This window comes from Hoplias malabaricus, chromosome 17 (assembly GCF_029633855.1).
Source record: "Hoplias malabaricus isolate fHopMal1 chromosome 17, fHopMal1.hap1, whole genome shotgun sequence".
NCBI classification, from domain to species: domain Eukaryota; kingdom Metazoa; phylum Chordata; class Actinopteri; order Characiformes; family Erythrinidae; genus Hoplias; species Hoplias malabaricus.
Window position 1 is genome coordinate 30,918,833 of NC_089816.1, and position 26,018 is coordinate 30,944,850.

Consider the following 26,018-nt stretch of genomic DNA (forward strand, 5'->3'; position numbering starts at 1 on the left):
CAAACCCAGGCTTTATATATGTATAAGTAACCGAGAACACCTATGAGCACATGACCAGCGACAACTCACAGGTGTGGGGAATGGACAAAGGAGATACAAAAAGCCTAAAATTGACATTAGAATAATGCACAACAAAGAAGACACCAAATGGTTGAATCCTGACAGAATTTAATTTTCATTTCTTGAGTAAACTATAACATCACTTTCAGAATGAATGTATATTTCCAAAAATATCTTAGTTTATTGTACTTTTTTCCTTTAAATACGGGTCAAATGAGATTTACAGATTAATGCTTCCTGTTTGTTTTACTTTCATTTTAGATATGGCCCTGGTTTATACTGTACATAAAGCTCTTTATTATGAGGAGCATGTGAGTTCTCTGCAGGAAGAGTCCGTTTATCAGAAGGAGATTGTGCTTTGACACCCACAAGGTCTTCACTGTGAAAGGACAGAGGAATTGAATTAGCTGCAGAAATACATTACTCCGTGGGCTTCACATTTTCACAAATGGATTCATCGTTTCAGCTGAAATGAAATGAACAGCACTTATGCAGGCTAATGCCTGTCCTCTCTTTAAAAAGGTCCTAACATTGCACAGTGCTCCTCTGGACAGATGAGCCAAGACGTAATACCCAGCCATGGGGGCTAATCGTCAGAGGCATGTAATAAGCTTTAATTACACTGCTCAAGGTGCTAATCAGTATTTCTACATATTACAGTGATCAGCCACAACCATCCGATTACAAGGAGACTCTGTGAGGTCTACCGAGCAGCTACACTATACGACCAAAAGACTGTGGACAATCCCATACTGTGTCCCCAACTGCATCAGTAATAGCCTTTATATTTGTATTTAAAGAAGTCTTTACACTGCATTGCTTCATGTTTTTCATGGCATTCAACCATGAGAATGTTAGACAGGTCAGGTGTTGATGTTGGATGACTAGTTCTTGAATGGAGTTCCAACACTCCAGAGACTGCAGTTTCACTGCTCCACAGCCCAATGCTGGGTGACTTGCTACCCCTCTAGCCGACACGTACCATTCAGCACACTGACCTTAAGCCCATATACAGCTGCTTCAGAGCTGTACTTAATGGGGTGTTATATCCCTTGTCCAAGAACACAACCATTCATATCCAAAAATTTCAGGGATTGAAACCCACAACCTTGCAGTTGCTTTACCTGCCCTTCTACTCAGTTGCCAGTTTATATAAAAGCTAGTGTTAAGGTCAAACATCTACACTGACTGCTAAACCAGAGAGCACAGCAAACTGAACTAGGGTTTTGGCCATTACCCACTTGCTTTTTCTAGTCAGATGAGACCAATCATTTATTAGCTTTCTTTATTGAAGAATATCAGAAGGGAGTCTCATCTACCAGCTGGATACTGAAGAGTGTAAATCAGAAAACTTGGGGGCAACATTCATTAAGCAGGACTTCTCACTTAGCCAAATGTCAGTACTGTTTGGCAGGGATGTGCTTTATCTCCTCTCTAGTTGGGATTTTGGCTTTCTGTCTTATCTTGATAGCTGAGAAATCTCAAAGCTCCACTTTGAGTACAGTTTCATTTAGATTATCACTTTGCTCAGTGAAGAAAATTAAGTTATGAAAATCATTCTTTCAGGCACTGGAGCGTTTTGCCTCAGCTTGCTGTCTTTTCGGTAAGCTACATATACCTATCCAAAAAATATTTAAACCTTTGTAGATACTTCAAATATAGGGGGGGGGCTCTCGCCCCTACCTGCCGTTGTATTCTTAGCTGAACCTATGTGTGCTTTTAGGTCTTTTACACCTTTATTTGCTACACAAAACTTGGAAATTTCTTTTTTAATTCAACTGAGAACTTACATTTACGTTTCGGCATAGCTGCTCGAGATGAGGGTAGGTACATGAGCTTTGCCTGACGTAAACAAGGACTACTGACGTGCAGACTGACCAATTAAATGTTTACAGAGAAGGTTATCGATCAATAACGGTAGCTCTACAGTCAGACCATCCAATCCGAAGATTTTAGGCTACTTCACCACGCCCCCTTCTCACTCAAGCGAACCAATCGGCGTAGGGGAGGGCGGGACTAGTTTGTGAACTAAACGCTTCTCGAAGTTCTATGTAAGCTCTAGAAAAACAAAATCCCGGACGTTTGTGAAATTCTGCCTGGACATTTTTTTTAAGTCTAAAAAAAGAGGACATGTCCGGGTAAAAGAGGACGTCTGGTCACCCTAGTTATACAGAATCAAAAGAAACAAGATGTTCTATAGCAGCTACACATGAGCTTATGGTAACCCTGCTTAATGCCAGATGCTGGCTATAGGCCCACTACTGGACTGAGTGAGTGAATCATTGGAGGGGTTTTTTATGACCCAGAACCAATCACATCAACATCAGTACCTACTTCATCCTCATCTTCTCTTCATGTTTATCAGGGTCCTGGTGAGTCCCGAGGGCAGGAACGTACCTTGAACAGGGTTCCAGTCATCACACATTCACCCCTGTGGACAGTTTCACACAGCCACTCCACCCGACAACATGTTTTAAGATTATTTGGAAAGAGTCCACGTAGACCCAGGGAGAACACACCAAACTCTTAACTGACCTGACTTCACTAATGCTTTCATGGCTGAATGCCATCAGATTCTCACAGCAATTATTTTAACTGCAAATGTAAAACATTCACAGCTTAGTAGAAGCTGTTAGTTGGATTAGTTTATTACTAATTCCCTTGACAAAAGGATGTATGATCTAGAGTCCACAACTGTTCGACCATGTAGTCTATTTGAACCCCACAAGCCTGAGTGATCATATGTCTGTTCAGAATGAGAACTAATGCCGCTTCCAGAGCTGAGCTGAAGTGAGCTTAGCCAGGCTTGATTAAGCTTATGCGGTGTTTGGTTCATCTTTTATTCAGGCATTAGTTTAATGACACTGACTGAGAGGTGCTGATTAGATGCTTCTAAGAAGTCTGATTTAAGAAAAGCAGGAATGTGCGTATGACAATAAAGTCCATGAGAGATTTGCCTCATCCCAAACTCTGAAAGAGCTGATAAATAGTTGAAGTGCTTGGCTGTGGGGCTGTCTGAACTCAGAGAGGAGAGAAGAGGCAGAGAACAGCTGCATGCCACATATCAAAGAACATCAGTCCCCACAATCCATTTTTAATTCAACGTTATTGATGTCTCTGTAGAAGGCAGAAGAGCTCAAAAGTCAGTCCTCTGTTCCATGTCCACGGTTTCATCAAAAACACAACTGTTCCCCAAGTGAACCCGGTGCCTGATGCACAAAAATCAAAGCAACGTGATTTGGATCAGTCTTCAACGATACCAAAAGTTGTAGACACCTGCGTTTCCTCTGAATTCAAGCGAATCTTCAGGAACCCTCCTATACTGCAAGACTCTTGACTCTTGTGAAAAGACTCTGAGGTTTGATTGAATTTGTTCGCAGCAGCATTTCTGAGGTCAGCTACTGGATGTTGGAGCCCAGAGATATTAGTTGGAGTTCTGTCACTCCAGAGAGTGACAACAGCCCGGTACTGGGGGGCTCTATACCCCACTGGTTTAAACATCTGGGAACCCGAGTTGGCATCATATATGGAGGGGATGTGGAGGGGGTGATATCCAGAAGTTGAGTGGATGGAAGTTAGTGTCCAGGATGAGTGCACCTCTGAGTATCTAGCCTGAACTGACTTATTTTAAGGGGAGTCTACACACTTCTGGACACATAAATATGCACGTGTAGTGGATCTAAATATGCTCAACTACATTAAGAGTATATATATGTATTAATAACTGAATTATTAGAATGTATCTAAGCCTTGAGCATATGTGCTGGTACAGATATGTTGCTACCATTGCGGCACCAGCAGATCTTTCCAATTTCTCAGGCTGACCCTGAAAATAACAGGTTCGACAGAGGCAGACCCCCACGTGTGGTGATTACTGGACTTCTGAGATGGATCTGAGCTTTCTGTTCAGACCTTAATTCTTGCATGTAGTTTTACACCGTGAGGCAAATCCTCCTGAACCCCTGGTGAGCCAATTAAGCCTAACAAAAAAAGTGAAGGAGCTCCATATTAGCCCAGACTCCCTGCCGTAGCATAAAGTAACCCCTTACAAAAAGGTTTACGTGCGTTCCAATCACTGAAATTGGCAGGCTTTGCTTAGATACAGAAAGTTGAGACTAACAGAATATATGATCTGGACTCGTTTTGAGGAGGGCTGCTATCTTTCTGCCAAAACAGAATATACGATAAGTAAGAATAAGGGTTTCTGGGGAGAGCTTTGAAATTCAGAGAAAATTCATTGAAGAACCAAAAGATTAAGGCAGCCTGTCTCATATTGCTGCTGTCAAAAATGTACCTGCATTTTTTTTTTTTTAAGTTTTATTATTTTTGTACCATTTCATCACAGGAGATTTGCATTGTGTGAAACTTTCATGAGGAATGAACCCATAAAAATATTCCAAAATTATTTATCTTCCACAAATAATTATTCCTGATTTTGCAGGAATCTTTGGGCACAATGTAGGAACACACCCTGGAAAGGGCTCCAATCCATCACAGAGCATCACACACACACACACACACACTCAGTCAAGCACACTCACATGCGCTTTTGAATCGTGGGAGGAAACTGAAACAGAGTAAACCCATGCAGACACAGATAAGGCCAAAATGTGTCTCATATCTAGGAGATTTTCCCAGTGCAAACCTGTCCAGAACATCACTCATTCCAGTGTCTTCTCTTCTTTTCAAAGTGTACTGTGTGCCATCCTCGAGTAAACACCACACGTGTTGTTTTTTTCTCCCTTGTGATGTAAAAGAAATCTTGACTCTTTGGACCAAGCAACCTTTTTTTTCCACTGCTCTAAGGTCCAGTTCTGTCACTGGGTGGCCCATTTTCTGTGATTCTGAAGTTAGACAGGGGTCAGCATGGGCACGCTGACAGGTCTGTGTCTACTCAGCACAGTGTACAGCAGATACTGTGTGTTGTGACAAATTCCTCCTGTAGCTATCATTAAACATTCCTGCGACTTGTGTCACAGCAGCCCTTCTGTCAGTACGGCCCAGGCTGGATCACCTTCATCACCCTCACACATCAACAATGAGCCTTGGGCTAGAGCCAGATTGTGGTTTGTCCTTCCTCAGACCACTGTGAGCACTAATCCCATTTCAAATAAACTTGGACAGTACATGAAATGTAAATAGAAAAGTGTGATCTGAAAATTCACTTTGCCCTGTATTTACACATACACATGTAGTATGAAGATATTTAATATTTAAAAGTCTTTTTGGCTTTATCTTATTACTGGACCGGCTTCCAGGCCGGTCTATAAGAGGCATCTTCATTTACTGACTGAGTGACTCCCAAAGTGGAAACGCACATGAGCCAGTAGGACCTGTCAGTTCAGCCGTATTTCACAGAGACAACTTAAGGCGGCGCTGTATGGAGAGAGATTAATCTCAAAATACTTTACAAATGCGTAAATGTTAATCCACAAATTAAACACAAGTCACAAAAATGTTTTACTGTCCACAAATGAGTACATCCCAATCTGTGTCTCATAGTGATGTGTCGGTCTCGAACGAACCGGTTCAAAGAGCCGGCTCTTGTAAGTGAACGATGAGAGCCGGTTCCCGTCTAAGACCGAGCCATTTTTAATAAGGCTTGTCATTCAACCAATCAGAGAACAACAAGCAAGTTCCAACCCTCCAACCCTCCGAGCTGAGACACTTGGTTTTCCTGAATGCCAATCTGCCTTCCAAAACATAGTTGAAGAAAATGTTAAATCAGTTAAATGTTTGTTGACAGTTGTGGTTGTTTTAATCACTACCGTTGAATGCTGCTGTTTTGCACTTTGCAGAGTATTTGTTTATTTTATTTCCCAGAAATGGATGATTATTTAATTTAATAAGCTATTTTGTAATACCTACCTTTTGGGTTCCATTGGCCTTACTTCAGAGTTTACAAGTGATTTTTTATTAAGGTGTTTAAATAAAAATCCAGTTATTTATACAAGTGAATGTGTGAGTGCAATCAGTGAGTTATTACAAGACAGCCATAAAAACAATTGACCATTGCAACACCATTCATTATTTTTAATATTGAACAATAATATCTTGTCCATATCGTCATGTAAAATGTAGGTAATATTGTTCTGTACCAGTGGAAATAAGTGGTAAAACAAAGAGCCATTTAGGAGCCGAAAGAGCCGGCTATTTATGAAGAGCCGAGCCAAAAGATCCGGCTCCCCAAAAAGAGCCGAAATTCCCATCACTAGTGTCTCACAGACTGCAATTTGTACAAATACCGTTACATTCATAAATAAATATTTTTGTTTTTCATAGATATATCATACTTTTATGTGAAAATAAATACATTTGTTTAAATTTACATTGCAAATATTGGTAAAGTCGAAGTCACGAATTTATTTGTAAATTGTTGAATCTGCGTTTGTGGATCGAGTCACTCAGTTTTCCGTGACGTGCATTTGTTCATTTCCTCTCGCGGGTTTTTGGATTTTGAGACTTTCCTTCCGCATTTCACACGATCCAAATACAAATGCAGCCTGATCCACAAATGTGGCCAGCAGGGGAACGACCTACCGCTGGGTGGCACTGTTGTTTTAGGACGTGGGGGGTAACTTAAACGGAGAAGCATTTGCGCAGCATTTAATGTGGAAGTTCGAACAAAAAGCCCCCAAGCCGCTGAATTCAGCTTCATATCACAGACCGTTAGGAGCGGGGATCACTGTGGAACACTTTTAAATGTGCCCTAAATTTAACGACGTTAAAGTCCAGCGGAACTTCCTTAATTTCACAGACTAAGGTTGTCAAATAAAATAAGTTAAAATTATCCAGTAAATGGACTAAAACCGTGTTGCTTACTGGACTGATACAGGACTGATATGTTTCGTAATTTCGAGATTGAATTGTTAAAACGGGTGATTTGTTTCAGATAGATGCTCTCCCTCAGCCGGAGGGAGGGGCAGATACCCCACGGCTCCGCAACAGAATATGCGCTTCTCATTGGTCATCACTTTTAATTAGCCAATCAGCAGCCAGAGTTAGCTGTATATCATTTACTGCGGCAGCCAATGGAGTCATAGTCCCGCCTACAGGGGTTTGTTTAGCTGCGGTCCTGAGAGCAACAGGTCAGTCCCGAGACACTGGGGGAAACAACAGTGCCACTTAGCGGTGGCTTGTTCACCTGCTGGACACATTTGAGGATCAGACTGCATTTGTATTTGGAGCCAAAGTCCACTATAATATGCAGACCTGGCAACTTTACATGATGCTAAAATGGGCTATGCATGTCAGCTACGTTTTGACTAGTCAGAATAATAATTTAAGATATCATATACTCCTAAACTGGCGCTACAGATGAGGTGTAAATTGTGCCGCTGTGATGTATCACCTTACCGATGCACCACTAGATGCTGGCACCTATAAATGACTTTAAGTTCTCTGCTTTTTGTGCCTGACGCAGACATATACTTAATGTAGAATGGGAGTGGACTGTGCGAATATGGGATGCTATGTTTGTAGCATGTTACTTGTTTGGTCCGTATACATGCTAGTAGCATACCTGTGTTAGTTAGCTATAAGCTAAACATCCATGTGCTAGCTAAACTTAGGCTGGCAGATGTTCAACAATGAATTGGAGTATATGCCAATGTAAAAACATGCCGATTTCAATGGCATATGCCACTGTCACTCGTACGTAAGGCGCCAATGCCGAAGCCTTTTCATGTTATTACTGCCTCTCCCTGCCCACCTGCATTTTTCACTGCCCCACTAGTTTTCTTACTGCAGTCCATCTTTACATAATTACATACAAAATGAATTAGTTCATGTTCATAGTTAATTTTGAAAAATGTAACTAATTTCACAGCTCCAAAAATAAACAAATTCACATGCTTTTGTTTATTTTTTCTCTCAGTAAATAGGCTTCTATCGTTTTCAATATAACCTCCTTCAACCCATTAATCACTAGCCCAAAATCACTGCTATTAAAATAGTCATGTATGAGCGATGGTCATGTCATTTAAATGTTTTCTATGTCAGAGCGGAAAAAAGAGCTAGCTACCGGTTAGCTAAAGTTTGTCATAAAAAAAAAACGGTTCAATATTACTTATGTAACATATAACACTTGATAGAATAACGTACATAACATTAACGATATTAACTAAATTTGGGCGATACCAAAATACATATGTATCCAAAAATATAAGGTTAAATTGAAATACTTACGGGATGAAGCTGTTTCCTGAGGCCGGTGAGAGCTGCTCGTGCGCCGCGGTCACAGAAAAGAGCGCGAATCTTCTTCTTCTTCTGTGTTTTTACAGCGGTTTGCTTCTGCCACCTTCCGTTTTCTCATTCAGAGTTCATTCATTTTAAAGCTGTCGTTCCAGTCGTCTTCAAAAACTTAAATAACAGTTTCCTCGCTTCAGCACCGCACTGTCTCCTTATTAACCCTATTTATCATATTCATTTCTGTCGTTCATGTCCCAGTCATTACATCAATATTCTAAAATATTATCTACAATATTAACAAAGCTTACCTATAACTGCATGGCATTTAACAAGTTAAAATAATTATTCTATTTATTTAGCTAACATCTTTTACATCGTTTTCCAGACAATTACCAGTATTGACTTTTATTTTTAGATGTGGGCAACATACGATTAATACGCAGTATTTAATAAAATGCTCTGATCAGTGTAGTGTGCTAACTGCAATGGCAATTGACTCGCCAGCCGACAGTGCCAACGTGCAGCCAGAATTGGGCCAGATGCAGGGTGCCGCATTCACGCCGAGCCTCAGCCAACCGACAGTGCCAACGTGCAGCCAGAATTGGGCCAGATGCAGGGTGCCGCATTCACGCCGAGCCTCAGCCAACCGACAGTGCCAACGTGCAGCAAGAATTGGGCCAGATGCAGGGTGCCGCATTCACGCCGAGCCTCAGCCAACCGACAGTGCCAACGTGCAGCCAGAATTGGGCCAGATGCAGGGTGCCGCATTCACGCCGAGCCTCAGCCAACCGACAGTGCCAACGTGCAGCCAGAATTGGGCCAGATGCGGCGTGCCGCATTCACGCCGAGACAGCAGAATGGCTTTTGGCTGAAACCAAAGAACAGTAGGTTCTTCAGGGTAAGCCGTGGCTGAATAATAGGAAATAAGACAGGGACACGGTCCATTTGTGTGTGTTTCTGGGGCTGTGTTTGGCACAACACCATGCACATTGGCCATAGCCTCGGCTTGGCGCTAGGAATTCACATGCTTTAACCTGTGAATAAATCATTTTAACCACTGAATAAATAAGTAATTGTAATTCTTAAAATCAACAAAAGGGTGGCACAGTGGTGCAGCAGGTAGTGTCGCAGTCACACAGCTCCAGGTGCCTGGAGGTTGTGGGTTCAATTCCCCCTCCAGGTGACTGTCTGTGAGGAGTTGGTGTGTTCTCTCCGTATCCACGTGGGTTTCCTCTGGGTGCTCCGGTTTCCTCCCACAGTCCAAAAACACACGTTGGTAGGTGAATTGGTGACTCAAAAGTGTCCATATGTGTGTGTGTTGCCCTGTGAAGGACTGGCGCCCCCTCCAGGGTATTTTCCCGCCTTGCGCCCAATGATTCCAGGTAGGCTCTGGACCCACCGCGACCCTGAATTGGATAAGGGTTACAGATAATGAATGAATGAATGAAAATCAACAAAATGTTCCTGGTTGTCTTTGTTCTAGGTAGTAGATGATCTAGAATTTATCTTTAAATTAAATGAACAAGAAAAACCCTGATGCCAGTGATATATTTAATGAAGAAAACGTTGTGCTAATTTTTCTTTTCTGCATTTGTTAGTCCTGCCCTCCATATATTCTTTACAACACAACCACATAATAAAAACCACGTGTAAACAAAGACATTGATATGAAGCACCAAAGCTTCATGTATTTTGGTCTTTCCTGATTTTGAAACACCTCTGTGACAATTGCTATATGGCTAATGGTGGTTCGGCGAAACTAGGCTAGAACTCTTTGCTCCTGTGTTGGAGACGTAAACTCACTTTTTAGTTTAGTTGTGACAGGAGCATCCAGTAAAACCTGGTCCTCACAGATCTCTTCTTTATATATTATAAAATATGTAACTTAATCCTCATTGCAGTTTTAATTTCACATACTGTGCCAAACACGTTTGAAGTTAGGTTGTACTACCACTGATGACCAGGAGCAGCCCAAGCCTTGCTATTTATGGCCAAATCTTCTGGCCATGACTATTTGAGGTTCTCAAGTCTTTATATCTACCCATTTCTTGTACATCCAACATGTGATAGTTAAAGTGTATTCACTTCATCTCAGAGTGTTCAGTGTTTTTTTCTCTTTTCCTGCTACATTTTGCTTTCATTTACTGCTATTCTATCTACCAGGCCTTTTGGAAAACAAACATGAAGGACAGTAACCACTTATCTGTCCACTGGTGTAAAGCAGTGGACCACTTTTGGGTTCATTACATTTGAGCTTGTTTTATTTCCCACTGACCTTTTCATCAGCAGTTGAACAACAAAAAAGTGCTCAGTATACACACGCAGGAGTTTAAAGCAAAGGCTTTCATAACGTATGTGGGACAGTGTATGAACATTTATAGAGCTCTATCCAAACTTTCAACTTTCAGATTGTTAGAGGAATTAAAGTACAGAAGAATTAAATGGCAAACCACAGATTACATCGTTGGCCCAATTATGATAGAAAAATAGGAATAAGCCAACATGCTCCAGAGGCAAAAACACAGACAGAGAGAGAGAGGCCAATACATGACCTCCACAATGACCCAAAGTCTGCCAAGACAGGACTGACCCATTTTTTAATATATCTACAAACAGCTAGAAGCAAACTACTGTGACCTTAGAGCAAGCTTTTTATAAAATGTACTTCAAAACAAAAATTCATTTCAAAAAGCAGCCAAAGAAAGCCCAAGTAGAGGGTGCCTGCTTTGAATGCCTATAAATCCCTGTGCTTTGTTTGCCGAAATGAAAGTGCTACATTTGATGGAGTATGCTTTGAGTACACACATTAACCAAGTCTCACGCTCTCCGTTCAGATAGCAGCTCAGTGGAAAGGCTGAAGCACACAATCTGAACTCTACTGCCTTTTTTTTTGCATTGGGCAAAGGAGGGATGACTGGGAAACAGTTAGCTGCTGGACAAGCCTTCATGATGTAGGCCAGTGTATGTGTCCATGCTCTACAATGGCTTTTTTTCTGCTCATGTCCAAATCAGTCTCTTCATTTCTACATCAGTCTATCTGAGATTCTTGGGCTAAGTGTTTTGGGGCCATGTGTATACTGGTAAACTTCATTAGATGCCCATTTGGAACACATGGCTGGGAAATATCCAATAACGCTTAGCTACACTTACTACATGCATTTTCCAAAGCACTGTCCAGACTACAATGGCTCTCCTCAGATGGCCCCATGTTCATCACAAGCTAAGATAACAATCACAAGATCAGGCAACCAAGATTGAGCATATCAATCATTCCAGAGTAAAAAGCTTTGTGTTATCTTTTGCAGTGTGGATGACAGCCTAAGATTAATGTGGTAGTAAATAACCTAAAGCAAGACTAATGTAGGCCATACATTTGTGTGTGAACTCGTTGCAGACTGGTGGGATGGATCACTCGAAAAATAGCTTGTTTGTTGGTAGGGGCCACATGTTCAGCCAATATGTAACAGCACCATCTGTTGGACATTAATGTCACTCCATAGTAAAACACAACATACATCTTATAAGCGGCATTGTGAATAAAACTGACACCAAGTTTTACACCACTCTTAATGATTTTTGTTTATATTAAATTTAGAAAAATACTGTGAAAATAACCTTTAAAGTCAATTTATTAACAGTGACAATTAAGAACCTTCTGGAAACGCAGACGAGAAATGACTATACAGGGTCCATTTTACTATTTACGTTTTTTCAGAACATGATTGACCAACAAACTCAGTCTGTTTACATCAGGCTGAGGTTCAAGGTTAGGTTACAGTGACCAGGTGAGATAGTAAGACAGAGCAACTCGCAGACAATACAGAAACTGAGGAATTAATGAAAGAGATGCATGAACATGACTTTAAAAATCAACTGAGATGAAATAGAATTTCTAAACCAGCAATGTTATATGCTCCATTAAGGTGCTGAAAACAAATAAGACTAAGTGAAACATCACATTCCACAAGTAACACACTGCCATAAGCACAAAATGCTGGTTTTGGATGCATACTGCATGTCATGTCACTGCAAAAACAGGCTTTATAAATATATGTGTACTGCGATACAGGCTCCTGTTCTAGCCATGTTGTAACATAAGAGTGCGCATACTGTTCTATACAAAACAAATAAGGATTTATAAATACCTGCGGAAGCTAAACTGAGATTACTGTTGAGAACCATTGGCCCATAACCAAACTGGCTTTTTTGGAGTTTGCTTGAATGTGTTTGAGTCTCCCCATATCCCCCAACCATCTTTAGACCCAAATAAAGCACTTAACATTAAAAATAAGAAAAAAAAGTCCATCATGCATACAGTAGAACTAAAAACTGAGTAAGAACATATACTCCAAATGGAAACGGGAAGCCCACAGTAGGCTCCAATGGGGTTTCAGTCAGATTCTCCTCCCTGCCCCATACGCCATGGCCATGAGCTCTGCTTCAGGCCATCACAGCATTAGCTTCCTGTCGGGATGCTCAGTATGGCCAGTTCTCTGATGCCGGACCTCCAGGTGTTTGCTCTGAACACGGTCAAAGTGCTGCAGCAGCTCCTTGTAGTCCACCTGCGGCTGATTCGCACACTTCTTGCTGTCTGGCTTTGGTAAATCCCTGGAAAAGTTAACTGATAGTTAGTCTTTCAAATCCAGTTCCTGTTGATCATCATACTAAATGGCCAAGAACTGCATAAATTGAGCACCCACAAACAGAGCTACAATTAAGACAGACCAATACAAACAAGTAGAATAAAAAAAAACGAATGTTACACTATTGTTAGTGCAGCAGAAAGAGGCTGAGTGAATGAAGACATGCAGGATTCAGCAGATGAAGTATGCAGCTAAACTAGTAGTTTCATATTTGAAATTAGTTTTGTTTTTCGAGAGAGAGAGAGAGAGAGAGAGAGAGAGAGAGAGAGAGATTTGGAGACTCACACTGTCCTCATGAGCTCTGGGTTTGGCACACAGCGGAGGCGATTGGACAACAGCTGAAAAGCCTGACTCTGAGGCAGAAGCATCAGAAGGCCGTACAGAGCCTTGATCAGATATGGGTTGTTTTCCACATCCAGCAGTTGCAGACGGAGGTCTATGTCAAGATAAAATATATTCATTTTAATACATTTGTAACTTCATATCTTTAATGGTATCTGCATCAGTACTGACATTAACAGATATGGAGTTAGAAAATATCAGATAACGGTACTTGTTCATACACCAGTGTGAAAACCAACTCACATGTGAAAATGGGACTCTCAATTAGTTGCACCAGTTTGTCTACCTCCATGAGGAAATCCACCGTCACCTCCAGGTCACCGCTGTTGGGCTCAAGTTAAGGTTTTAGATGTTACTGCTGACAAATATTTATCACGTTTGAGGAATAAAATGACAAATATGCATGCATGATTAATCACTAGAAAAGGTTTAAATGCTGAAAAATTAGCTTTGGTTATATATAAAGCCTATGCCTCTTAGTTCACATTGGCTGCCCAATTAGTGCCTGTGTCATTAATATGACAAACAATCAGGCTACGAAAACAAATGTGACTACAGTCTGACCACACAAATCGAATTGGGACACTTGTAACTTGCAATGTGGACACTGAAATCAGACCGCAGAGACAAATCCAATTTGCCCTGTAGTGGGAACAAAGCCTGAGACTATGTGCATATACAACACCATTAATGGCTATTGATTCAGTTCTACATGACTGGCACCGAAAGGCACAAGGAAAAAAAACATGTTACTGAAGGATACAACTTCTGAATGAGGTCATATGCGTGGTGGTAGTTCTGGGTCAGAAAGCAGAGGGAGACTGTTGCGACTGGGTTATGGCACCAGGAGCGATACAGGCAGCAGAACAGAGTGCAGCTCTCCTATATAACAGAGGAAAAGAGTCAAACTTACTTCTAGAGCTGCAGGAAATGGGCAAAATTGAGCTGAGACTGTACTGCTTTATATTACGCATACTGCAATATACTGTGAAGTGTATTAAAACACATTGATTAGTCAAAATATATGAAATTGTCTGGCCAAAATTGTTGGATTTAAAGCAACACTAGGTAGTATTTTTACCTTCAAATCACAGCTTCAAAATCACTTTGATGCCTTACTGACCTCTGTCATTGCTTAGCACTGCAGAAGCTGCACTTTGTAACTTTTAGAGGAGGATAAGAAACCACCCTCGCTCTCACCACCCCCTCCCCCACCGTGGTTTCTGTGATTCATTCATTCATTCATTATCTGTAACCCTTATCCAATTCAGGGTCGCGGTGGGTCCAGAGCCTACCTGGAATCATTGGGTGCAAGGCGGGAATACACCCTGGAGGGGGCGCCAGTCCTTCACAGGGCAACACACCACACTCCTCACAGACAGTCACGCGGAGGAAACCCACGCAGACACAGAGAGAACACACCACACTCCTCACAGACAGTCACGCGGAGGAAACCCACGCAGACACAGAGAGAACACACCACACTCCTCACAGACAGTCACCCGGAGGAAACCCACGCAGACACAGGGAGAACACACCACACTCCTCACAGACAGTCACCCGGAGGAAACCCACGCAGACACAGAGAGAACACACCACACTCCTCACAGACAGTCACCCGGGGACACGGGGAGAACACACCACACTCCTCACAGACAGTCACCCGGAGCGGGAATCGAACCCACAACCTCCAGGCCCCTGGAGCTGTGTGACTTTGACACTGGTTTCAGTGATATAAAAGCAAATTACCTAGTGTTCCTTTAAATATATGGATGATCATGACTCATATGAGAAAGGAAATGTCATTTAATTTTTGCAGTGATATCAGTATTGGAAATACCAATCTTACAGTAATTTGACAGTAATAATATTGATTCAATATTATATTAATGATTAACGAATTATTTGAAAGCAATTGGTATGGCCTAATGGATACCACATCACATATTGGAGGTCTGGGTTTCTTTGCTCCGACTGCTTCCCCCGCGACCCGGACCCGGATAAGCGGTGGATAATGGATGGATGGATGGATGGATCACATATTGGATACCCACATGTCAGACTAGAGTCCTAATCTACTTTCCAGCCTTACGCACTTCACAGAGCTTTAAGCCCATGCCAAAAGATACACTACTAAAGTGGATTTATTCACTTTCCCAGAAGAGGGTATTGTCCGTTTGCAAGAGAATGCCCTCAAGTATCAGTTTCCCAATTTAATGCCTTTTGTTTTAGAGCTACAATTGTAGTGTGAGCGATGTCAGTGGTGTGTGTGTTTGTGTGTGTTTCTCACAGGTGTGCGCAGGTCTTTGAGCTGGTTGCGGAGCTGAAAAAGCTCAGCAGAGGTCAACAGAATAGTGTTAAGTGTCTGCACCATGGTGGAGGAAAACTTCAAGTCCTCCTCTTTCAGCAAGATGTCCGCCATGGAGTGGAAAATGTTCTCAGCGTGCAGTAGAAGACACAGCTGTCTGGAGGGGATCAGAGAAAAGACTTTTCAGTTCTTCTGAAGTTCTCAAATAGTGCTCTGATTACTTTATTGAAATCAGCAAAACTCTGTCAAATGTGAAAAAAAAATCAGATCACATTAAAAAATGTATTTTTCCTTGCTGCAAACAGAACAGACCTGTGGATGAAGAACGTAAACCGAATACCAAATGTAATTTAAGTAATGTATTAATTTGTAAAACAATTTAATTATATCTTAGATTTTTAAGGGTTAAACTAAGGATTACAGCTTTAGTGAAAATATATCCTCTACCCTACCCCTGCATTGACTTAGTGTGTGCAATCACTGTAAGGAATCCTGAAGAATTATAAATGTTATCTTTTTTTTGGTATTATTTAGTACTTCTTTTGAAGACATTTCAAAATAGTGCTTAAATTCAAAGAAACCCCTTCATGTCTCTTTCTTACCTGATGATGAAGGCCCCCCTTGTTTCCAGAAGCTTTCTCTCCAGACTGAAGCGCTTGAGGAGGTTGATCATGAATTTGTAGAAGAAAGAGTTCATACTGGGTGTGGAGGGAGAGGAGTCTGTCCCTTTTGAATCTGTAGTTTTTGGACAAAACATCAAAGTCATGGCAAACACTCATATTCAAGCGTTACTGACATGGAAGTGCCAGAGTTTTGTAATATTCCTTGAGAGAAAAGATTACTAATGATTCCTCTGCTCCTCTCTGGAACCGTATTGGAACATATTTTGCAACATACTTGCTAATCACTGAGTTTTTTTAATGGTTTAATTGTTTATCTTTGAACGTGGTTTCCTCTTGATGTTAGGTATGATACATAGTAAGCATTAGGTGCTCTCCTGGTGTTATCAAGCAGCGATTAAGGAGCCAGATTCCTAAGACTAGAAACATTAATGTAGCTCAGTACTCACCCACCCCCAGGTGCTGCTGGACAGCTTTACTTCCATCTGGAACATGAAGCTCTGTTTTATCACCTTCACATGCCGTGGTGTACTCCGTTTGTCCAGCAGGAGATGATGCAATTTCCGCGAGAACCTCCAAATCTTTCAAGATGACCTATAAGTGAATGAAGTGCTCTAATACTGATTCCCAGTTCATGCATCATTAATACAAAGCCTCAACTGACATGTATGTAGTAAAAGAGCAGGTACTCACTTCATCAGACTCATCAGAAAGTGTCTTCAGCAACATGGGAAACAAACTGTCCGTATGCCGGAACATCTATAGGAATGCACATGGAATACATACCGGGTTTTCTATTAAGCATTCGAAACAGCAGATTCAATCGCAAAACCCCTGAAACGGTTTAGATCCCCACATGTCAAACTGACCTTACGAGGTGTTTTGATATAGAGATGATAAAGCCACTTCAGCACAGCAATACGTGTCATCATTCCAGTGGAGGAGTCATGTAAATGTCTGTCCAGAACCTGCACAATACCGTCCAGGTCCAGGGTTACAGGAGTCCTGTCATTGCTACAGAATCAGGAACAGAGAAAATATAAACAGATTTCATAAAACATGGGAAGCAGCATAAGCCTTTATTTTCACTCAAATTCTACTTGAGCTCCTCCAACATTTATAATAATAAAAGTCAATGAAGTAACTGAATGGTTTAGAAGATTTGCTGAAATATTTCTGAAGATTTTATGGCATTCAGACATGAGAACATTAGTGAGGTCAGGTGATAATGTTGGGTATTTTACTCCTGGATCACAAAACACCTTCAACTCCTCTCAAAAAATACAGGATGGTACTCAGTCTCTTAAACCATTGGTCCCCTGCTGCCTAGCCCAGCTTTAAGGGAATTAATACTTAGGCATTTTGACTTACAGAGCATCATAACCCATAACAAGCAGATTTTACTAGAATATACTGAATGAAAATACATTACTAATTTACAATTGACACACACATAATTATACATTCATCTCTGTCTAGTTGATTCAATCCGACATTCCCCTTTAAGTGCGCTCACAAGCATCAACACATCACTGGGTCATACCCTGTTGGTGTGAAGAAGGAAATGTTGCTTAAGCCCACTGACTCTTGAGAGGCATTCAATGAATCTGGAAAAGAAATGAAACAAAATGTAAATGGTCCTAGTTGATTGCAACCGGTTATTGCGTCCATGCTTAAATGTGGAACTAATTCTTAATTTTGCACACGGACATGGAGAAAAGTCAAACTGAGCAACTCCTTCTAGATGTTAAAATCCTTTCTCAAGACTTCAGTAATATATTTGCTGCTTGACAGTTAGGAACAGCACAGTGTTGTTTTAACACCTCGCACTTCACTAACTCTGCTACAAACTGTCTGGAGGTTTAGGAATGTTCCTGCTTCACCATCAGTACTAGCATCAGCAGAAACAGACTTACACTTGCCTATAATTCCTATGTTGATAAGTCTAATACATCCAGCATATTTCTGGAATGAATTAGAATCTGATTAAATTAGCTCATTAAAAATCTGAATGTAATTTTAAGCTTTCAAAGCACATGATAGTTTGTGTGTGTGTAAATATATATTCAAATAATACTACTACTAATAATAATAACAACTAACTGTAAAAAATCAGTGCTGGAATCTAAATAAATAATAAACATAGCTATGAAAAAGTTAGCTTGCATTGGCCGGGAATCGAACCCGGGCCTCCCGCGTGGCAGGCGAGAATTCTACCACTGAACCACCAATGCTGAGCTGAAAAACCATGATTGCTGATTCGCTGAAAAAAGGAATGTTACGCAAGCGCCGCCCCTTCACAAATTTCTACCAATCATACGAATCGGAGTTGGCAATGTGCCAATTGATTGGAGCAACGGTTTGTGAGGAGGGGCTATGCTCTGGGTGGGGTGAGGTGAGGATGACACGCATTAACCGTTTAGACCGACGAGGGCTAACGGATTAGCCAGTGCTCTGAAGCTAACGGAATGTGTTAAAACGAAGAAAAGTAGTTTCACCCAACGTACATTAGTCACGGGACTGTGTTGTCTGTTCCCTGTGTTAGTAATGAGGCTATGTTTGCGTCTTATTCGCCCTCGCCTATTTCAGATTTTTAGTTCCAATGGTTGGAACTGAAGTCAGAATTGATGAATAAAGAAAGCAACGTTGTGTTGGTCCATATGTTGGTAATGCAGTGAATGTTATTCTCTTTTTAAATGCAGACAGCAAGTCTCCATTTTGCAGCCTAGCATTGGTGGTTCAGTGGTAGAATTCTCGCCTGCCACGCGGGAGGCCCGGGTTCGATTCCCGGCCAATGCATGATAACTTTTTCAGCTTTTTCAATTTCATTTTACTGCCAGACATGTTGGCTTTAATTCTATTTTAGTTGGCTCAAATTTTTTAAAAAGTCATAGGATTCGATAACAATGAAAAAGGATAGGAAAGGAAAGGATAACAATGAAAATCAGGTTTTTTTGGATTGTTAACATCTACAGCTGATGTTTATACATTAGAAAACATAGGAAAATTAAGCAGTCAACACTCATGCCTGAGCCTTTCCTGCAGTGTACCAAATTTGTCTCCCAATAGGCAAATTCAGACATCTAGGTTTTCTTATGTCAGAAGGCACCAATCCTGTTAACCTGCGGGACTGGGCTTTCAAACTGCAGACAAGTGGCAGAGTGGTATGTGGAGACGGGATTATTAATCTTATATCCACACATACAGAATGAGTTCAAAAGTTTAGCATCTCTCACACACACACACACCTATAGACACGTAAGTAGCTAATCCACCTACCAGCGCATTTTAGAAACAGGAACAACATGACAGCGAAACTACCTGTTACACCACCATGCTACCCTACAAAGTACTGAAGTAAATTTACATTTAAAAATCTATTCAGGTACCCTAAAACAGGAATACCAATTTTAGTATATTTCTTCTTAGTTTAACCTGGAGATTCGTTATCCTAGCTGACCTCAAATGACACAGAAATACACGTGCTAAATACACAAAAATAGACAATTATACAATATTAACATTGAACAACTTAGCATTCCACAGTAATTATGTTCACATGCATGGGACATTAGTGGAAAGGAATTAGTGTTTGTCTAGTGTGTCTTTGAGACAATTTGCCAGAAATAGACATCGTTACATATTTAAAAGGATTATGAAAAACAGCACAGGCATTTGTAATGACTTGAAGTTTGATAAACGGAACACATTTGTTTCTTGTTATGAAATCATGCAAGTTAACAGGACTGTAAATATAAGGGTCTTCTACAGAGTTTATGTAAACACTGGTTGACTCTAGTAGAATATATGACTTCTTTGGGCAAAAAAAACAACAGCAATGGTTGTTCAGATATTATTAACAAAGCAAATGAGACTTAACACATCAGACATAACTCACCATTAACATCTTCTTTTTTAACAGACGTCTCTTTGCTTTGAGGGGAGGTTGTGGAATGTGTATCATCTTCATCTTCATCATCCTCGGGTGTCACAAGTTTCATGAGACTGTGGTTGCAGGCACTGGCAGCCTCTTTGGTGTCTGTGAACTATGGGTTAAGGGTTCAATAACAAGGGACATCAATTGTCAAACACAGATGTTCAGCTGTGCATATACAACTTGTATAATCTCCACAAAAAATAAATATTGAAGCAGTTGGAGTCACCAATGGCAAATGTTAGGCAAAGGGGTACAAAGCCTTCCAGGCTCTACGTTTTGGATCAGTGGAATTGTCATCTCTGAGGTGATGGGACAATAATCAGTATCTTAGTGATAAGATTAACACCTCTTATATCAGATGAAATTCGGACTAGCAGGTGTCCACAAACAATTGGCCACAGTGTACCCCTGGCTCACACTTACATTTGTTAGTGTGTTGCTCATAATCTCATACATTATAAGGACTAGATTCGTTAAGGATACTTTTTTTGCGGTCATCGTAGGACAAACAGGGCAGCACAGCAGTCAGAATGCCAGAAGAATAAGGCAGGACCACCCGGCCCGCTAGCTGAATAAACTCCCTCATCCAGGTCATAGCAGTCAGCTGGATCAGGTCATTAGCTGAGCAGAAAGTGAGAGAGATTTATATATAGAGAGAGATACTTAAGTCTTTCAAATACAACCCAGTCTTGTGTGTATATATATATATATATATATATAGTAATAAATGAACAGTTTCTTACTGAGTTTGGACTCATCTGAAACCTGGCAGTGGATAACCAGGATGTTTGCCATTTCTGCAAATTTGACACTGGAAGGAGTTTTCTTGATTTCTTTTAGAAATTCTCCTAACACAACTTCACACCTAAAACAAAGCAAGATACCACTTATCTGATTTAAATATATTTAAAACATAAACAAAAGATGAAAAAGTGAGTATAAATGATCCAGAAACATGCAAGAAGTTGCTGGAAAAAAAAAACACAAATCAAAGATTCATTCATTCATTCATTATCTGTAACCCTAATCCAATTCAGGGTCGCTGTGGGTCCAGAGCCTACCTGCAATCATTGGGCGCAAGGCGAGAATACACCCTGGAGGGGGCGCCAGTCCTTCACAAGGCAACACAGACACACACTCACACCTACGGACACTTTTGAGTCGCCAATCCACCTCCCAAGTGTGTTTTTGGACTGTGGGAGGAAACCGGAGCACCCGGAGGAAACCCACGCAGACACAGGAAGAACACACCAACTCCTCACAGACAGTCACCCGGAGCGGGAATCGAACCCACAACCTCCAGGTCCCTGGAGCTGTGTGACTGCGACACTAACCTGCTGCACCACCGTGCCGCCCTACAAATCAAACAGTATTTTTAAAAAAATTTTTTACATCCGCCTGATCTCCTTGCTGCTGTCTCCCAGTATCTGAAAGAGACCATCCAGAATTTCCGGCAGATAGTCCAGGAGGTTGATGTCTGGCACTGATTCCAACACCAAGATCTAAAATAGAAAAACAATACGTAAAGAGACATGAAATTAAAACTCATACATTATAAAGGATGCCAGTTTTAAATTTTGTTTTATACGAGGGAGGAGTGGTGTGTTAAAACAATCAAGCTTATCCAATAGAAAGAAAGGTAAGGATCAACTCATTTTGACCTAAATTCATCTTAGTTTGGGAAACGGCTCTATTTACCCAAGAAATGATGAACTGTCTGGCGTACTGATTATTGGAGTAGATTCTTTCTCGTAACAGAGGAACAAAAGCCACCAGGTCAAACTTGTTACTTTCTGTGACAATGTCCTGAAGAAAGAAAAATGATACATTATGGCATTAATGATTATGACATAGTGGGTAGTAAAAAACTACACATATTACTTTGGTCATAACATGGAGAAATGTCCACCTGCACACGATGACAAAGTCTTATATGGCTAGCTCTTGTGTTAGCCCATTAGCTTTAATGAAGACGTATCGTCCATTACTCATCTGGCTACATCTGAAAACGTGTATCTACATGTATTTTATTCAGAGCTGATTTTTTTGCACCTCCAAAATGACTGATGTCTGGGTTTTTTTAGGTTATCCATTATGTACATACGAAAATAAGTTTTCCCACATCTACTACACTTACACCCAACTGTGAGCGCAGACACACAATTTTAAGCTAAGAACTAGAGTCATTCCACCTTAAATAGAGGAGCAGTTAAATTCTGGCATCTCCAAAAAACAGCACTGTGTGGGCAGGGTGTTAATCTTTTCAGTGAACACATGCTATGTTTCAGACTCAGTATCCTAGAATTAACAGTGAAAGAGGCTGTCATGTGAATTCTAATGTGGTCAACAAAAAGAGGAACTACATCTGTTCATCTGGGGAAAACTTCCCCCCCTTGTTTTAAAAAGCATAAGAGACTTGTATAAGAATGTATTTGTTTCCATCATGTCATTCTTCCGTTTACCATTTCATTTTTACTGAAAGTAAAATGTCATTTGTATAGATTTTGTCCTTGCCAATTTTGACGTGCACTTACATTGAAAGATTTTTATATTATATTCATATTAATAATACCATAAATGTGATTATTCATTCAGTCATCATAAAAACAAATCAAAAATAGTTTCAGTTCTTTACTTCATCATTTAACCTGATTCACTGTAAGGTAAAAGTCCATATGTTCATTTGGAGGTGGGCTTACTCAGAGCTAGTCCTTTATAAATGGAGACATTTGCCAATGGTTCCAATACTGCTTCATCTGTAAGTAGCTTAAGCTTAGATTTTGACATTTACAATGGAACAGAGCTTCATTCTCTTTCAGTTTTACCTTCAGAAGGCGATCAAGGAGCTCAGAGCCACTCTTCACATTGGGGTCAGGGTCTGCTGCAAGCTGGGAAAGACATCATAGATGGATTTTAGGTTTAAAAAATATCTGACACAATACTTTCACTTTTGTCTTCCACACTGACAAAAAACTACATTTGCAATGGTCAATGCTTAGAGGTCATCATCATAGACAAACCTTACTGAGGCCGTCAAACAGAACGTTGAAGTGGGGGAGCACAGCTCCTCTGGCCACCTTCACAATATTGTAGAGAGCTTCACAGGCGTAGTATCGCAGACGGCTATCAGAGTCATTAAAGCAGGTGAGAACTGGCTCAATCAGCTCCTTCAGGTACAAGCCAGAATCCTATAGAAGACGCAAGCACAGGTCAGACACCAGCAGAAGGATATTGATCTCATAAATGTACAAGGTATTTCTGAAAGCAGTATTTATTTAACCAAGTACACCAAAGCAGAAAAAGCATACTTTGCCCAGGGCGATGGAGCAGGCGGCCAGGCCAATGAGGCCTCCCTTGCGGCTGTGTGGGTGCTGGGACAGGGCAAACTCTGTGGCCAGAATCTGGATGACATGCCTGATCTGAGTTGAATTGTTTTGAGCTACAAACTCCCGCACAAGCCTGCAGGGGAAGAGTTAGAAACATTAGGACCATAGTAAGCAAATACATACTGTGTGTGTGTGTGTGTGTGAGAGTGTATGTGTGTGTGAGAGTGTATGTGTGTGTGAGAGTGTATGTGTGTGTGAGAGTGTATGTGTGTGTGAGAGTATATGTGTGTGTGAGAGTATATGTGTGTGTGAGAGTATATGTGTGTGTGAGAGTATATGTGTGTGTGAGAGTATGTGTGTGTGTGAGAGTATGTGTGTGTGAGTGTGTGTGTGTGTGTGTGTGTGTGTGTGTGTGTATGTGTGAGTGTGTGTGTGAGTGAGAGAGAGAGAGAGAGGATCACTGACAATAAAAATACGTACAGTCATATTTCCCTTGTATCTTGGCCTGCTAAAAGTCACATGGTGTTCAGCACAGTTTTTTAACTGAGAATCTAAAATCACAAGTTAACATACATGTGTCCTCTGGGGTTTTACATGTAACAAATGTAATAAATATTAAACCACAACCGTATGTCAAACCCTATAACTCATAATTAATTAATTATTTATCTTATGCTCTTAAATACCAAATAGTTCAGGTATAAACAGATCTGGTTTTGTTTAAACGGGTTCAGTGCAATAACGGATGCTGCTAAAAGTTACATTGTGCAATAAGCGATGCTGCAGTTGTGGATTGTGTACATAGGAGAACTCATAGTTAATCACTTATGTTATGCTCTTAAATCTGTTTACTGCTTCCTTAAATAATGTTCTTTTACTTCTTTCGTCGTATAAGTAAAATGTACAATGACAATAAAGGTTTCATCATCATCTTCATCATCATCTTCATCATCACAGGTTTCAGGCAGTGAATTCATATCCATTTCATTTCATAAACATTTCTGTTGGGGCTTTTGGGTGTTTAAAATACAATTCTGATTGAGCAGGTTTTGCTAAAACTGAACATTTCATATCAACCGCTCTGAAAGACTATATTCACATTCACAGGTAAGATATCTGTGGAAACCCTCTTTTAATTTTGGCTGTCAGGTGCTAGATGCCTTAAGAAATTCCCCTGAGGGTCTTGCAGGGAACAGTTGTCCTTGCTGGACTCAATATTGTGTGTAAGTGCTTGCAATTAGCTATTCTTACTTTAATTCACTTTTGTGCTTAAATGCTGCTTGCTGTGATCCGTCATCTGTGCCTCTTTTATACAAATGTGGTGTTGATGATGAGTGAGAGAGAATGAAGTGCAACCATAAACGTACTCGGTTGAATCAAGGACCCTCTTGTAGTAATGAATCACAGCATTAGAAGGGAACTTTGATCGTCTGCACATGGGACCATTAAATCCCAAGACTAAACAAAAACATGATCACAAGGTCTCTCAGTTGGTGAGGTCATTATTCAAATTTTTAACGTAACGTCACAGGCACAGGCCAATGACAGATGCTACGAAATGAAATGTTAGACTGGGACTCACTTTTCGATCTCTAGAGCTGCTACTTTCCTCTTCTCGTACAGCTTGTCGTTGAGAGCTCTCACAATGTTAGGGGTCAGAGGAGAGAAGTCTTTCTCCGTGTTCATGTTTTCAAATGGATTAAGCCGTGAACTTAATCGTTAACGGGGTACAGAGCACGTTAAAAGACCGGTTTCAGACAAAAGTCTTTAAAAGAATCAGTAATCAAATGATCCCTCATAAAAAAAAAAAAAAAACAATGCTTAATCCTAACGCGGTGCTGTGAGTCTAAAGGGTTAAAGACTGTTTATCAACTGACTCTAATAAACTGCGTATAATATGTACTCTGTGATTTAGACTTAAATATAACACATTATTGTATGTTAGTATAAGAACAGTACTGTAAACACTGAGATTTTGATACTGAAGACTGAAGAACAGCTGCTCAGACAGAAGCAGACGATGAGTTACAGGTGGTGAAGTCTCCTTCTCTCGGTGGATTTCTTTGTTTTTGCTGAAGCGGAAGCGGTCCGAGGTCCGTAATTAAACAGCACGAAAAATAGCCGAACAAACCGAAAGACGAAAAAGCGGCCACAATGAGAAATGCCCTCAGTTTCTCAGTGTAAACTGGTGAACGCAGCCATACCTCCCCGCTCACATGACTGATGACAACCTCACCAGGGAAGATCAGTCGATCCCCGACTGCAGGATCTGTTTTCACTAGCTGGAATAGCGTTTTAGTCAAGCGTACACAAGGATATTTTTTTAAAATTTGCATTTTATTTCACGCACTGTATTTTTTAGTGATTTAGATTCATTAAACCGTGGAGCTGAATTAATAAAGTCCATTCTATAATAAGGCTTTCTAACACTGAATCTCAAATCATATTATCCTTACACTGTTGATAAAACTATATTCCACACACACGTGCACTATATGCTGGATGAGGAGCAAACACACAAAGGTTGAATATAATTAACTTCCTATTAGACGTATACAGTTTTGTGAGTGAGAATTTAGTCCATACCACAAC

General features: G+C 40.6%; 1 protein-coding gene and 2 non-coding genes across 3 annotated transcripts; 1 reads left to right on the plus strand and 2 right to left on the minus strand.

Annotated features, from left to right (window-relative positions):
- Positions 1-11,859: 11,859 nt before the first annotated feature.
- Positions 11,860-25,654, minus strand: vac14 (vac14 homolog (S. cerevisiae)). Its single transcript, XM_066648624.1, has 19 exons — positions 25,009-25,654; positions 23,409-23,559; positions 23,121-23,288; positions 22,926-22,988; positions 21,799-21,906; positions 21,493-21,602; positions 20,844-20,965; positions 20,584-20,721; positions 20,062-20,202; positions 17,707-17,770; positions 17,033-17,177; positions 16,857-16,922; positions 16,613-16,757; positions 16,146-16,278; positions 15,526-15,700; positions 13,999-14,117; positions 13,479-13,558; positions 13,179-13,329; positions 11,860-12,858 (listed from the first exon to the last, which is right to left on the minus strand). The coding sequence occupies exons 1-19, from the start codon at positions 25,110-25,112 to the stop codon at positions 12,699-12,701; spliced, it is 2,343 nt and encodes a 780-aa protein (XP_066504721.1). The 5' UTR covers positions 25,113-25,654; the 3' UTR covers positions 11,860-12,698.
- Positions 18,327-18,397, minus strand: trnag-gcc (transfer RNA glycine (anticodon GCC)). The gene has a single exon. It is a non-coding gene; the product is annotated as a tRNA-Gly (tRNA).
- On the plus strand, positions 18,892-18,962 carry trnag-gcc (transfer RNA glycine (anticodon GCC)). Its single transcript has one exon. It is a non-coding gene; the product is annotated as a tRNA-Gly (tRNA).
- Positions 25,655-26,018: the final 364 nt, after the last annotated feature.